Genomic DNA, 15,659 nt, shown 5'->3' with positions numbered 1-15,659 from the left:
CCTTTTCCACCACAGACTGGACACTCAGCTAGGTCACTGTCTTGGAATTTCTCCATCTACTGTTGCTTTGACACTTGCAAAGTCCTAGATCCCGTCCTCACTATTCAGCTGCTGCACAGGGCCTGTTAGATGCCTAGTGTCAAGTATTCAGGTTTTTCTTCTATTGCACGTTTGCCTCTGACCAAAATATTAATAAATTAGTAATAGCTAAATAGTTAAAATAGTTTTGTTGGAGGTATGCAGTGCCTTGTAAGCTCTACTATGTATATGGATGCAATCACCACTGACCTTCAGGAAATGTGAAAACAACAAAGAATGACTTACTGCAACTTAAGGAAGCTATAAGAAACCTAACAGAAAATGTACTCTTAGTACTTCTATTAATCAGTAAGGGCTTTTCTGTGTTCCACTTCTAACTCATGGAGTTTTACACTCTGAGTCACAGCTTGCTACAAATCACAGGACAAATTTTGGACACGGTAAAGTGAAAGATGGAAATCCAGTATCCATTCAGTTCTGCCTGTATCGGTTATGAATCCAGCAGGTATCACTACAGAAAGCTGAAAAGGGAAGCATTAGACATGCAGCTGCTTACTTTTCAAACAGGAATTTCACGTTAAAGCAGAATCATGCTAAAAGTTGTTATTTGGGGGTGAAAAAATATTACTGCTACATGAAGATTGTAAATAGAAGTCCCTGTAGCCACCCATGAGCCACCAAATCAACATGGAGCGATTGCTACCCTGTTGTACCTCATATGCAACAGGACTCCAGCTCTTCCTTCCTGTTGGAGAACAGCATCTGCTTCAGTTCAAAGCCAGAAAGCACACGCTGTGCTGGGACACAGGGGAGATACACTATGACCTCGACATAACTTTTCTCTTGGCACATCAATCTCGTGGCCAGTGCAGCCCTCTCTGGAATGCATCCCGCTCTCTGGACTGTTTCCATTTTCCTCTCTCTGCTACTGCAAGAGGAAACAACATTGCTGCCGGTTTAGTCATCTGAACTTGTTTTCCCCCTGTTATAACCTAATGGATTTCACTGAATTTGGACCAAAGAAGTGTTTTGTTCCTACATGCAGCAAGGCTGCAACATAGCGAGCTTGCTTACTCTCACACATACAGGGATTTAAAGTGAGGGTGTTGGGTGTAGCTCCAAATATGCCTGCTTCTTCTCCCATTTTGTCAGCTGGCAAAATAAAATAGATTGAAAAAAACAAATAAGTAAAGTAAGCAACAGTTCATGTACATGGAAAATAACAGCACTGTGCACAAGTCACCTAGTTAATTCTAAGGGAAGAATCTCACCAGCTAAAACACCAATAGCATACATAGTAAAACGGAGTTTCTGGACCACCAAAAGCAATCACAGATTTGAGTTTCAAAAGCATCCAAGATACTAAGGAGTCTTGTTTTTCAAGAACAACTGCAGTTTCGGTGCTGGGTTTGCCACAGATTAATTTACAACACCTGAAGCCACCAGGGTCGCTGAATGGTAGGAGGGAGAGCTCAAGGGGAGGACAGCATTTTGCAATGATCAGTGCGAGGCACGAATTGTATGAGACACGACACAGCTACAGTTGCACTGGCCTTGAAAGAAAAAAAATGCGTCAAGAAGCAGATGGCAATTTCCAGCTACCAGTGGGTGAAAGAAATCAAAAGAGAAGGACGGATAATAACTGTGGACACAACTTGCACAAGCAGCTGTGACGACTTGTTGCTTTACATGCCTGATTCTTGCTAAAAGCCTTTGTGGATCTAGCAAACTATTGCTGGGGTGCACAAAGAGGTATTAGTACTGATACCACTGCTTAATAGGACACATATAAGCACAATCTCATATATGTTCATGTGTAGCATCCGAGGGAAAGTATGGAAGCCCTAGGTCTAACCTAAACAAGTTAGATACTTCTCATGGAAATCCCCATGTTGTATTCCCAACTTGTGTCATATGAGAGAGCATATGGTCACTACGGCCTCTGGAGGCCCTAAAACCAAAAACTTTGAGTAACAGATAAAACTCACGAGAGATCCTAGTTAACTCCTTTCAGTAGTATATGCCAGAAACCCCCAAAATTGCAATAAATTATGGTGAGAAGACCTACACTTTCTTTCAGACTAGCTCATCCTTCACTACTGAATACACAGAGAACTGCAGCCCACAGATTCCCTGGATGGGCGAAGATAAGAGTAAATGACAATAAATAACAGAAATCTCTCTGCACCAAGACTTTACATAACTAGCTGTAGTTGCTGCTAATTAGAATGATTCCCATAACTCCTCGATTACATTTTCCTGCATTTTTGTTAGCTCTAGTGGCAGGATACATACTAAATTATGGAAAGCTAATTGATGAGATTTATAATTACTTATGAGGACAGACTAAGCAGTAAACAGCTATTTTCTTTAAATAAACAGCTTACATCTAGCAACCTGGTGCATTAAATAAGGTTCTTGAAACTACATGGTTTTGTCCAGTCTGCTGTCCAACTTCTGAGTCTTTGAAATGTATAAAATATTTCCCCTCCTTTTGCTGTGGAAAAGACAAAATTGAGTAATTAATTTTGTATGTTGGACAGCAATTTCTATATTTTCCTCCCATCTGTTATCGGATATAACAAGGATTCACTTTTTAAAAAAAAAAAATGGACTGTGTTTTAATAGAGCAAATGTATTATGTGCTACCTAATTCATGTCACATACTGTGCCAATACCAACTAGAGAAAGACTGTGTATGGAAAGTGGTTAAACTATTTTAATCCATCTTGTGACAGGACTCAGCAAATGGAAGGAAGAGAAAGACCACAGGCACGACTGCGTAGAGCTCACAGGCCACCATTTGATATGAATGTAATTTTGAGAGTCAATAGAGCTGTGGCACTTGTAATTCTGCTATCCCATACAACTGCAAGCCCTCTTCACTTTGATTAATAACTGAGCAGATCTCTTCAAATTGTAAAACTTGTGGCAGCAATTTTTTACAGTGACTAGTAAACTTCAACATTAGGCTAGCAGGCACTGGCCAAATTGTTCAAGCTCTCTACATCTGTTATTTCATGAACATAGTCACACCCCAACAAGAAGATGTTATCTGGCCTTACACTGCCTTCAGAGGAAACAAGAATTTGGAGCAAGGCAAATACCAGCAAAGAAGGTTGCCAAGAGTGTCCTAGAGAAGTTTCTTTTAAAAATAAGATTACATTAGGGAGTGGTAACATTACTCATATCAGCTGAAAGAATAAATGTCTTGTGATAAAACAGCCCATTTTAGTTCCCTCTCTCAACTAGCTTGGTTTTTGCAGTCGTACTAAAAGATGCATTTGGACAGCCCCCAGAGATGTTTCTAATGAGGCTTATGATAAACACAGCAAGATAATTCTTATTTAATGAATATGACAGCCAGAAGACAGCTTAGCTACAGCAGCAACACAGCAAGTAAAAAAAAAACTAAAAGCATTTCAGTTATATTTTGTCATAATTTGGCAAATCCTAAATGCAAATATCTACAGTGTTAGAGCACATGAGGAAGAAATGACCGTAAACCCAGTGGGCCTGATCTTCTTTGCCATCAGGCTAGCTTGACCACTTCTACCAAGGCCATGTCACTACAGGGTGGCTCCACCACCCTGCTGCTCCCTTCTCCATCCTGTCAAAGAATTAGTCCAGGGCAATGCAGAGTAAGGCCCTGAGAAGCCAAAACTCCATGTATGGCCCTCATGAGGACCACTAATATCAAGGTCAGGACTACCTCCTGTAAGGTATAGAAGCAGCATAGGAGAAGGAATTTTTTTACGGAGAGTGTGTGCATATGACTATTAGAGGAAACCCCAGCACAACTTTGGGACACACTGTGTTAGAGCAGCACATATAAACCTTTTCCCATGCTTTCTTCTCAAGCATAACTACCACATGAAGGTACCAGAAGTAGTCTTTCCTCTCCACCACCAAGAGTCAAGCCAAACGCACTTCGGGCATCTCGCAAAGAGCCATCACACAATAGGCAGTTGTACTTACTTTGCACAGAATCAGTTGATTCAGAGTAGCTTACACCATGAGAGCTCCTTTTCAAAAAGAACATAGTTATGTGCATGCAGAGCTTCATTTGCAATGTGCAGAAGCCTTTTAAAACACTGAAGAAGCCGCTGAAAAAAAACAAATGCCAGTTGGCCGCCTGGACAAGTTCCCCCGAGGCCGTTCCACGTGCACAGTCATTGCAATGCAACATTGGCAGCCTCTCCTCGAGAAGTTGGGAAACCAGAGGCTTTCCTTGGTGTGAAAAAAGAAAGGTCCCAAAAGGGGGAGTCTGGGACAAACATAAAGCAAAGCCAGGGAAAGAAGGAGTAGGGTAAAGAGAAGGGAGAGGGGTAAATGAAACAAGGAATGAGAAGATGGAGCAAGCCAGAAGACATTTTTCATATGGACACCCTCCATTATAATATCTGTCATGGAAAAAGGAAACAACTACAAATCATAGAGATTAAAAAAAAAACTTCCAAAGAAGTAGGGAGAGAACGAAGGTCAGGAACAGCCACTGCTCCACTGACTAAGCTCAAATTACTCCTAGAATAATGATCAGATACTAAAATTAAGAGGCAAGATATTAAAAGATGCATTTAGACAGCCCATCCTGGCCTGGAATATCAGAAAGAACTGCTGTCACCCAGGCTTATCTAATTACTCTATTCGTTTGGGGATATAGGAAAAAAATTAAATTAAAAAAAAAAAATAGAAGCTGCTTCCAAATGCCAAATGAGTCTCAGTGCTGGAGCAGCTGGCACTCAGCCACTCTGAAAAGTCTTGACCTCCTCTTCACTTTTCTGTCATGGGTTCCCACACACAGATGCAGCAGCCTCAGCAAAGCCACTCAGTTCCTTGTTAAAAACAAAACCAAAAACTAAAATAAAATAAAATAAAATAAAGTAAAATAAAATAACAAAATAAAACAAAACAAAATAAAACAAAATAAAACAAAACAAAATAAAACAAACGATACTCGAGTCAGACTAATGAAACAAAATATACGGGCCATCATTTTGCAGCTTGGAAGTTCTTGAGTGTGTTGAACCATTTAACTACATAGAGACAAAGCATATTTCATGATCTGACAAGTAATAGGTAGGTTTCATATAACAGGCTATATACAATCAATATTGATGCAGCAAGAAAATTATTTAAAAAGAACAAAATAAAGAAATCACTGAATTGTTTAGTAAGGAATATTATGTAGGAGGTAAAACATCTTAGACTTTCCTAGGCCTCTATATGGGGCCTGTTCAGGTGCCAACTGTTCCACGAACTGTAGATAAGGAACTGCAATAGATAATCTGTAGCTAAAGAGCTGCAAGAGATAATCTCTGATTTATTCAGGGAACTTTCACCAAGGAACAGGTAGTGTGGAGCAACTCACAGTCACAGGTCTCCAACTGAAATCATAACTGTTTTGTAATTAAAACCAAAAACGAGCAGCAAAGCTTTCTGCTGATTCTAAAAGCTGACATATTTTTCACGGAGACAGCAGCACTTCAACCTGCAGATATCGCCACCCTGCAGTATGGTGTGTCTAGAAGGAGGAATAACTGAAGCTCATCAGCTTGCTGGAGTTAGGTGGCTCTTCAAAAACTGAATAATGTGAAATACTTGAAGACACTCAAAACAGACAATGAGGACATCACTTGGATATCAACAGTGAACTGTGCTTTTCGAAGGAAGGAACTCCATCAGAAAGAGAATGGCTCCGGAAAAGAAACCCAAAAAGGACACGGATTCCTCCAGAGACATATTGACAAAATCCTTGTTAGGTTTCAGAGAGAACTCCAGAAGGTCTCAGTGTGATGGCAGTATGGCCAGAACACTTTGATTCTGCATTCATTAGGCTTTGGGTAAGTGCTTGTTGTCAAGAAGCTGCCTTGGATGTGTTTTTTTTTTTTTTTTTTGAAAAGGCAGTGCAGTATAAAATTATTTCCTTCCAAATATCTGTAGCTATTACACCTACCTGTACATCCTGCAGGTTGACTGCACTTCCCACTTGGGTTAAATTCACATGCCAGTTTCACACAGTCTCTCAGGGAGCCTCAGAGTTAGAGAAAGACACCGTGACCTCCAGCCAAGCCTGAGAGCCAAGCGAGAAGAAAGGCCATTGCCCAGCCCCAGGCAGGCTGGGCAGGGGCCACAGGGCAGCTCGTGCACGGTCACCGTTACAAGACCTGGGCAAATCAAATGTTCCTGAATGCGCAAAATACCAAGTAGGAGACAATTAAAAAAAAAAGAAGGAAAGGAAAAGGGAGCGGCTGGTAGCCGGCAGTACCTGCGAATGGCCCACATGGCTCTGCTGGGCACGGAGAGGCCGCCGGAGCGCGGCTCGCCGGGCGCCGCGGCGTGGCAGGAGTTCCAGGCGCCGCGGTGGGCAAAGCCCCGCTGGTGCTTCCCGTTCTCGCGGGCCGACGCAGGCGCCGGCGGCGAGGCCGACGGGGCGGCCGCGGGCTGCCGGGCAGGCCTCTGGTGCATCCCTCCGTTCCTCCTGACCACACGGGGGATCCAGCAGGGAGGGGAAGGAGGGAGAAAGAAGAGAGGCTGGTTAGCGTCTCGTCTTTACTTCACGGGTTTACTCATCCAAAGCACTGCGTGCTAGGCAACCAGCACACCTGACTTCAGCCAGTTTTTTATTTACTCCAAAACATGAAGCCTCTATGTGCTGGAAAGACAGAATTTATCGGTTTCTAACTAGAGACCAGAAGAGGAGCCCTCTGGTGCAAAAGGTGCTCTCCAAAGCCCAGCGTGACGGGGAGAGGAGTGTGGAAGAACCCACTGTAATTCTAAACTGGTCCATTTCTGCACCAAAAAAGTAGTTTTCTGCCTTGTTTAAACAATATCAACGAAAAAAGAATCTGGAAAAATGACAGGCTGGAGGAAGGAACTGAAGGACATGAGGTTTAGCAGCACACAGAAGGCTGCATGTTTTCTGTTGCCCCTTAAAAATGAACCATAAAATCTTGAGCACCACAAATAGATAGCAAAGCGCGTGATACACACCATTAGCGCGGATATTTAGAGCCAGCACATCTGGACCACAGAGCCTTACTCCTGCAAGCTAAATACACTGCTAAGGCTGGGCTACTGGATGTCACTGAAGCAAGGAAAAGCCTTGAAGAGGCTGCTAGAACGTGACCCTAAGGAGAGGGAGATACTGAGAGGAGGCACAGAAAGGAGGAATGCACAGGGTTTCCCCTGACTAATTAGAATTTCTGTTACCTTCGGTCAGTCAGACAGCTCCTGGAACACCTGTAAGCCTGACGCTCTGTAAACATGAGCACGAGTGTCCTGGCAGTTAGGCCCCGGAAAATTCCTCACTGGCCACTTGCCCACTGTTTACATGATTAGGAATTATTTATCTAGCCAGACCAGAAAAAATCCTCTCCCAATCTGTTTTCCCTGCCCTCCAATTGCTGCTGCTGCAAAAGGAGCTAGAGGCAGAGGCCTGAGTTTTGGTCCAAACCCTGCTAGGATCCGGAGGGAAGACAGGGCACACAGAAAGCAGGCATAATTACTCCTGAGACTAAGCGGGTGAGTGATACAGTCTTGACAGTATTTGATTTTTCCTCCAGTGACTGCTGATAGTTACTAATTATTCCAGTTATTCCAAAACTGACTGGATACCTCCCCTTTTTTTATATAGGGACAGAAATGATCAAACTCAATTTTACTACTACATTCCTATCATGTTTTGATGACTCTCGTCGTGACTGAATAATTACGTAGATACTGCTAATGGAAGACTTTAAGTTACAGGATTTCTTAGATGTTGATGCCTTCAGTGAAAAGTCATAGGGAAAAGTTGTCAGACTTACCGGAGCTCTCCGTAAGTGAGAAACATTTAATAATCTGGTCTGCTTATCCAGCAAAAGTATCAGGCAGGGACAAAGTAACAAAAAGATGTATAGAATATGTATATAACAAAAAGGTATATAGAATAGGTATATAACAAAAAGGTCTATAAAATGAAATCTTGATGTCTTCCAAATTTGTCAAACATGCCATGTAATTCAGCAGGGTAAGACTATGTCCCACTGTGCTATATAAAAACAGTAATATATTTTGTACCTACAGGTGGTAACACTTGAAAACAGCAGCAAATATAGAAAGTGACTTACAGTTTGAGTCCATTGCAGGACAGGGAAAAGAAGTCGTAAACCAAGCACACGCCAAACACGGTGACTCCGGTTTCTTTCACCAGCATTGCACACGTCCCAAGAAATAAACTAAGCAGCAAAAAGAATGGGGAGGCAGTGGGAGGGAAATGTTCCCCAACATAAAGCTGATCCACGCTCCTGAAAAACAGATGTGAGATAAACTCTTCAACTATTAGTTTCATATTTACTGCATTCACACAAATACTGAGGCACTTTTCCTTAATTTCTTAAGGCTATGATAATAAGTGATGTGAATAATCTACTGTTCACAGAGAAATGAAAGAAAAGTTTTAGGCACTAAGGCATAATTAACAGAGATGCAACAAGATTCTGAGAAGGAAAAAAACAAGCAAAGAAGAGGAAGGCAGAATAAGTAGAAAGACAGAAGGGACAGAAAAACAGCTGCTTTCCATCATATAGAACACACGTGCTTAGATTTACTTATGTGGCAATATGCACCATACAAGTAAAAATCCCTTTATCCCACTCGTGCTTCTCTTGGTTAGATGTGTCCTAATCATTACAAAACTCATCACTAAACTGTATGAGAAGGAAGAAGTAAAGAAAGAAAAGGAAAGAATCAAAGACAAACAAAAACAAAGTAACAAACCCCACAGGGGTGACAAGCAATTTTCCTCCTTTGAAACCTTCTGATAAACAGTGTTAGAGATATACATATATATGTATGGGGGGGAGGTGTATATATATATATGTATATATATCTCTAACACCCTAGGAAGGGTATAAGGGGCATTATTTTTCCATGCAACCATGTTGACACTGTGCAATTCCTAAATGAAGTAACTCTATGAAAGGATCTGAAATGCCATGTACCACATTAAAGCTACATCTTAATTTATACCTTTTCAGGTACAGTTTTAGGATGCATACCAGTGAACAGAACAGTGGTTTTGAACTGAAAAGAACCACTGTGATAACCCTCATGTTCTCACAGTTCTGACGAGACAGGATATTTCAGAGTCCCATAGTCACAACATGTATTTTGAAAGCAGATGTGTTACTGTTCTTCACTCCAGGCATATAATTTGCCTTTAGTTGAAACATTTCTTTATAATTTTAGGTCTAGCTCCACAAACCTGTCTGGTGCATCGCCAGTTAAAAATATCAGCAGACAAGGGCATCTCAAACATTGGGTTCTCTTCTCGTGTTTGTTCAGTTTTACAAGCAATACTTATTTGGCACGCGAGGGGAAGCGGGAACCAGAGCACTTCAACACACTACAGTACTGGGCAAAGCAACTCTGTCAATGTTAACCAAAACTGACAGATTATTCTCGTCAAGCCAGAGCATCTCATCATATAACAAACTTAGATCCATACCTATTATAGGAGAGAAAAGCCAACAGAAAGAGTAGGCAGGCCAAGACATCTGCTCTGCCTACAATACCTGTTACCTAAGAGGAAGAGAAGCACACAGATGTAAAAGCAGGCATTAAAAAGACAGCTATATTCAGTATCTGTTGCAATGATTCATGCCAACTGGTTGTAGCAAGGGTTATTTTTTTTTAAGTGTTATCTTCCCTCATATTGAAACATTACTTGGCTAGTGTAGGATATGCTGTTTTGTCTGCTGCATTTCCCCCTTGATAAAACAAACGAGTAATCCAACAATTAAGTCATTCTTTATGCTATTTTTAAGATACTAATAAAATTACACAGAGCGATTCCATTTGGGAAAGAATCTGTTTTTATTTTACATAGTAAGGCTCAAATGAGATACGTCTTAACTCCCAGAACTGAGATATGTTAAAGACTATGAAAGAACAAGTCTTTGGAGTAGATGTAGGATATAGGAAAGACTTACTAATTAATATTTTAACAAACTTCTCATTAAAAAGTAATAGAGTGCTATATAATTTATTCTTCCTGTATTTTTTCTGAACTATCTATTTTAGGAGAGTTTGTCTTGCTACTAATTGATGAATTCTTTTATGTAAGAAATATAATACTGAACAAGAACATATAGACATTCTTATTACGAAATATTTCAATATTTCATGTCGTAAAGATTTAGAAGTTGTACACAGAGCAAACAAAAGGCCCTTTGAAATTTTGCCTCTTTTGAGATTACACAATTAAGCTATCCTCAGCGCTCTGGCATTTGCTTTAACCTTTTTAAGTTCTGACATAGACAAAAACAAATTCAAAGGGTGCCTCTTCTGAAACCTCCCATGTGTTATAACGCTGTATTATCCAAAGGACTCTTGCTGATTAATTCACACAAGACAGTGCAGGGAGTAACTGTAAAGCTCAGGGCTTTTCCTTATTTAGGTAATCTCTCCTCAAAAGTTCTCAGCCAGGGGAGTCATTTCACTCACTAATTTAAAAAGGATTGTAACAAGACACTATGATGGCAGTAGTGTCTTAGGTTAAAAATGCATTTATTTTTAAAGGAGAGATAGCTAGACATCACATGTTCTTTTCAGAGACAGTAAGACTCTCCTTTATCTACAAAAGTAACTCTCAAAGCTACTAACAGACTGTACTTTTGGAATGACTAAGTCTTCGAATATTTTCTTCTAATAAAAAGAATAAAGAATAAAAAGATAATACAAAATTAAAATATAAACAGATATAATAAAAAGAAAAGAGCCCTATATGAGCTATTGCACTGTAAACTTGCCATGTTTTGTATTAAACTAACAGCTTTTTCGGAGGATAATATTCCTAGCTTTTAATTGAGAGCAATATAAATTAATCCATGGGTCATATCACATCTAAGCGATCTTGTCCACAATACACACTAATGCTCCCCTTGCTTTTTCTCCCTTAAACTGAGGACTACGGAGACAGAGTCAAGGCGTGAAACACTGTCTCAGCAGGAGCTGGCTGCCTCACCAAGCGCTTCGGTTTGAAGAGACAGTTGGACTCTGCACTTTTGTCATCCAAATAACTGCCCATTCCCTCCTAGCATCACTGATGGGGACTGTCGACTAGAATTTAGCACCAGAGCAGAGAAATGGCAAGTATTAATACACTCCTTTTTTTTTTTCAGTGATTCCTAACAATTATTTAAAATAGAGCATGCTTTCACCTTTGACTCTCTAAGCAAATATCACATGTTCCACATTCTGTAAGTTTCCAAGTTTGTTTGTTTTTTTTTATAGTATACATATATTTTTAGCCTCTCTGTCACATACTTACAGCCTCGGTGTGAATGGGATGCACAGCAAAGAGCAGTGCTGTGACAAAAGCAAGGCGACAGTCCTTGAACACGGCTTTGTCACAAGTGTACATCAGCACAAGAGTCACCAGACAGTGTAAAATTACATTCACTGCGTGGAAGTAGAAGGGGTTCATTCCAGCCAATAATATGTTTAGCCTGTAAGAAAACAAAATAGAACCATAACTCGACCTTGTAACGGCAGGACAACTTTCAAATACTCCGTCTTCCTTTTTTTGCCTTGTTTGCAGTCTTCTAATGCAAGTGCTCTTAAACTAATTAGGGAAAATTACTCTGAACTACTGGTTTATCTGATTAAAAAGAAACCACTTCCCCAGTTCTCCTTTTAAAATACGTGGCTGAATTTGGCAAACTCCACGACACGGAGATGGGAGAGGCTCGTGCCGTCCCATTGAGTTTACTGCCGTTAAGCTATATTTGTGCTTCTGTGGCAGGCAATAACACAGCCCAGTGTTAGAAGCGCCGCACTTGTCCTACTTGTCCTATTTCTCTGCTGGCACCTCGCGCAGCAGCTTCAGCCACGTGGCAGCTTTACAACGCGGGTAGTTATTTTCTGCCATGGAATAGATGGTTTGCTCGTGAACACCAAGGATTCAGCAGAGCGCTGGAGCATATGCCTGAAGTTACAGGCACATTTATTCCCGTTTAACTTTCTAAACACTTTCACGTACTGAAGGCTAAGCATTTATCTAAGTGCTTTACTGAAATCGGGTCTATGCAACCAAGCTGCTTTAATAGTCAGCATCAGTTTTACGGTAAGTACAGCGATGACTTAGGCTGGCTAACATCTCTTCAGGCTCAATCTTGATGAGACAATTAGGGTTCATTATTTGTGGCTGCCATAAGAAGAAAATAAACAAGTAACTGTTACAACATTTAATCCACAACATGCATTCACACATTTTTGTGGTCGCTGTTTTTTACAGCCAACTTGCTTAACAGCTGCTGACAGGCTTTGCTTTAGGAGCAGTGGAAGATAACTTGTCTCTTTTAGAATTAACCACAGCTGTATATTGGGACAAATCTCTATATACTTGAAGTCTCTACATAAGGAAGACTTCATATACGAACACAGAAATTGGGACTATTAATGCTAAAGCACGCTTAAAAGAAAAATAAATACAACCAGTAAAGAAGATCAATGCAATTATTTGGCATGTAGATTTAAGCACCTAGGAGGAATAGCAACCCCTCCTCCCGTTGTTACTTGGGTTTCAGCTTTGCCCCGATGCACGTGGTTCAGCGGCAGTGCCGCTGAGTGGTTGCCACTCCGCAAACAGCCCCATTTTTGCAAGCCCACGGAGGTCCGTGAGGGCCGGACAACATTTGCTCTTTACAAACACAGGAGTCTCGCTGTGCGCTCCGGTTGTTCCCCTGCAGTATCTGCGGAGGCAATAGCTGGAAGTGGCGGAACTTGGGGGAAGCGCCGTTTTAGCGAGACTTGGCCTTTCATGTGGAAGCACAGGTTGACGCAACTGCATTGACAAGACATCAGTCTGCATGATTCAAGAATATTTGAAGGGTTTTTATTATTATTATTTGCCTTTTCTCCTGCAAACCACTCCAGCTCTGCAGCACACATCACTTTCCCTCATTTCTACCAGAACCAGATCGTAAAAACACGACAAATGACAGGAACAGATGCCCAGGCAAAGCTTCAGCTATAAATACGCCGCAGCAGCGGGAACCCCCAGGCCTAAATCTTGGTTTCAGAGCACCCCTCTGGGGTGAGGGGGCAGCACAGGCCACCCTGCCCAAAAAGGGGTCAAGCTGCTCCAAATGACACTCTAAACAAAATTCTCATCCGGAGGCACCCGCAGATGTGCACAGCAGCAAGGACCACCTGCAAGACCAGTTCACAGCAGTGAGGGCTGCCAGCAAGACCAGTTCTTGATACAAACTAATTGTTTCTGGCTGTAAATCAGCTGGATCATGTAAATCATCTGTCTACCTGGATCATGTCCGAACATCACTTCCCATCTGGCAAAAGAGGCCTAAGAGCAAGAATCAGGACCTCATAGGAAGTCACCCCTCCTGTGACCCTCCCCTCAGCTCTCCCCATGAGGGCAGCGAACCCAAAGGTGGGCTGTGCTCTTCATGCCCCTTCTTGGCCTCTAAGAGGCCAGAATTTCCTCTTGCAAAGTACTAACAGCTATGTAAAAGCACCAGCCTCGCCACACGGCTTTTCCCCCGTGTATTCTTTTTAAGTAAAAGCAGAGCGAAACACTAACAAAACACAAACTGAACACCGTTGTGATATTAGAACAGGCCTTCTGGCAGCAGAGAGCAAAACCTGTGCACGAGCATGCCCCTGTGTGTGTTTTGAGTACATCCTTGGTGGTCCGTAACCATTAAATGCGAATGTGTGCAGGTGCCACATTCGCAGCAGTCTTTTTTTTCTTTCTTTTTTTTTTTTTTCTTTTTGCTGCGGCAGCTCTTTGTCATAAGAAATTAGGGCAAATGGCAATGAAGGAAACATTCCTTTGTCCTGAAACAATCCCAGGAGAATGATTGTGAAATGTTAACAGTGACTGAGTTTATTATACGGCAAACAGTGGTGAGCAAATCTAGGGCTCCAAGCAGCTCTAATCCGAGTCACAAGGATGTCACCAAGCTCCCCAGCACCCTCAGCCACCCCAAGGGAAAAAAGGCAGCGTGTTATGGAAAGTCAAATTCACTCCAAAGCAGAGCAGCAATAAAGCTCGTTCTGCACAGAGCAGTGAGGTTATTTGCAGTAAGCAAATCAACCAAAAAGACCCATCCCTTCTTAAATTTTAATACCCTTGCAGAGATGCAACCTTTGCTATGTTTATCGGTATCAATGTTGTTAGCAGAGTCTTGCAGTAGCAACACACAGTTATGGCTCAGCAAACAGAGCAGGAAGAATGGAGACAGGAATATCAAAATTAGCCATCAATAAGAAGTGGCAATTCTCCAATACAGTGTTCATAGCACTCTGCCATGGAAGGGACATTTGCTGATATTCTCTGAACTGGCCCACAGGTGCCCAAAAGGCACCAAAGCTATTATCTTCTCTAACATGCAGCAAGAGAACCTTAGCCATTTCTGTACGAAGAGTGTAACATCCATGTGTATTGAAGCACGACCTGTTAGAAAGATAGAAACATTGCAGCCTTGGAAGAGAGCTCAACTAGGAAAACACATGCTTTGGGCTGACCAGACTTCCTGAACTGTCTGTCAAGCCAGAAAGGTGCCTGCAAATAGTAACCTAACTCTACGAATGAAACAAGTGACCACAGTCGTAGGAGGAGCTCATGTGTGGGTCTAGGGGAGGGCAAGACACCTGAATGGGTCCTTCCTGCCTCTGCAGCAAAAGCTTAGAAACGGTTGAAGTAACTGGCAACACAGCATATGATCCTTCACTGCCTGGCACAAGTGTTTTACAGTGCAGTTAAATAGGAAAGAAATTGCAGATAAAAACTGCACCCACGTGCATGGTTGCATCCTGTAGTCAGAAAGCATCCCTGGAGGGAAACAGTGTGGTAGGGCTGCAGGGAAGTGGAGAATGCAAAGGTCCTCAAAAGCCCCCGGGGAAAAGCATGGAAGAGCAAGGATACCAAGGAACAGTCTCTCGATGCTAGGAAATATCTCAGGCATTTTCCATTACAGCTGCATCACCTAAACCATCATCAGTAGAAAAAAAAACATCAGAAACAAGAGCAAGGAGCACTGTGCCCCTCTGGAGAAATGAGCTGTGGCAGCACCACGGTTTGCAGCATCACACCCAAGCCCAGCACTGCCAAAACTACCTACCAAAGCAGGAGATATACCAAGAGAAGAGGTGCAGGCCTTACCACAGGAAGGCTTGCAGTTTGTTAAGGCTAAGAAAAGATGACTTTTATACGCATGCCCCACTAAGCACTTCCCCTGTATCCGCAGAGCTGAAGCTGCGGCGTTTGCAGAGCTGGACTCTGCACTCATCTACTCTTGAGCAAAGGGCATCAACTCTTCCTTCAGACAAGTCACACAGGGACACATGCCCTTGGGTTTTCACCTAAAAAGCCCTGGAAACCAATGAGATTCACCAACTTCACCCTCACAGAGCCAGAACCAAAGGGGACCATGCCGCAAGAGTAAGGGCTCACAAGCCAAATCCATTTTTAAAACCCAGAGCCAGTTTTGTTATATAATCACCAGCACCCCAGGCCCCAATATACTGCTTTTTATCCACTAATGCGCACAAAGACTCATTCAACCTTTTATAAGACCTCTTATGATTTAATAGTACTGTAAACCATAATTGGA

General features: G+C 42.0%; 1 protein-coding gene across 1 annotated transcript in view; it reads right to left on the bottom strand.

The window, feature by feature from the left end:
• TMTC1 (transmembrane O-mannosyltransferase targeting cadherins 1) overlaps positions 1–15,659 on the bottom strand; it is a 130,628-nt gene that overhangs the window by 107,988 nt on the left and 6,981 nt on the right. The window contains exons 2-5 of the mRNA XM_088521558.1: positions 11,354–11,531; positions 9,530–9,603; positions 8,151–8,327; positions 6,308–6,520 (exon numbers count right to left, since the gene is read on the bottom strand). Coding sequence (XP_088377684.1) covers positions 6,308–6,520; positions 8,151–8,327; positions 9,530–9,603; positions 11,354–11,531 — 642 coding nt within the window. The remainder of the gene's footprint in view (positions 1–6,307; positions 6,521–8,150; positions 8,328–9,529; positions 9,604–11,353; positions 11,532–15,659) is intronic.

Source organism: Tinamus guttatus, unplaced genomic scaffold (genome assembly GCF_059628265.1).
Source record: "Tinamus guttatus ecotype Peru unplaced genomic scaffold, ASM5962826v1 Tinamus_guttatus_pri_ptg000125l, whole genome shotgun sequence".
In the NCBI taxonomy this organism is placed as follows: domain Eukaryota; kingdom Metazoa; phylum Chordata; class Aves; order Tinamiformes; family Tinamidae; genus Tinamus; species Tinamus guttatus.
Note: the sequence above shows the minus strand (reverse complement) of the source record. Positions and strands in the feature narration are given on the sequence as shown.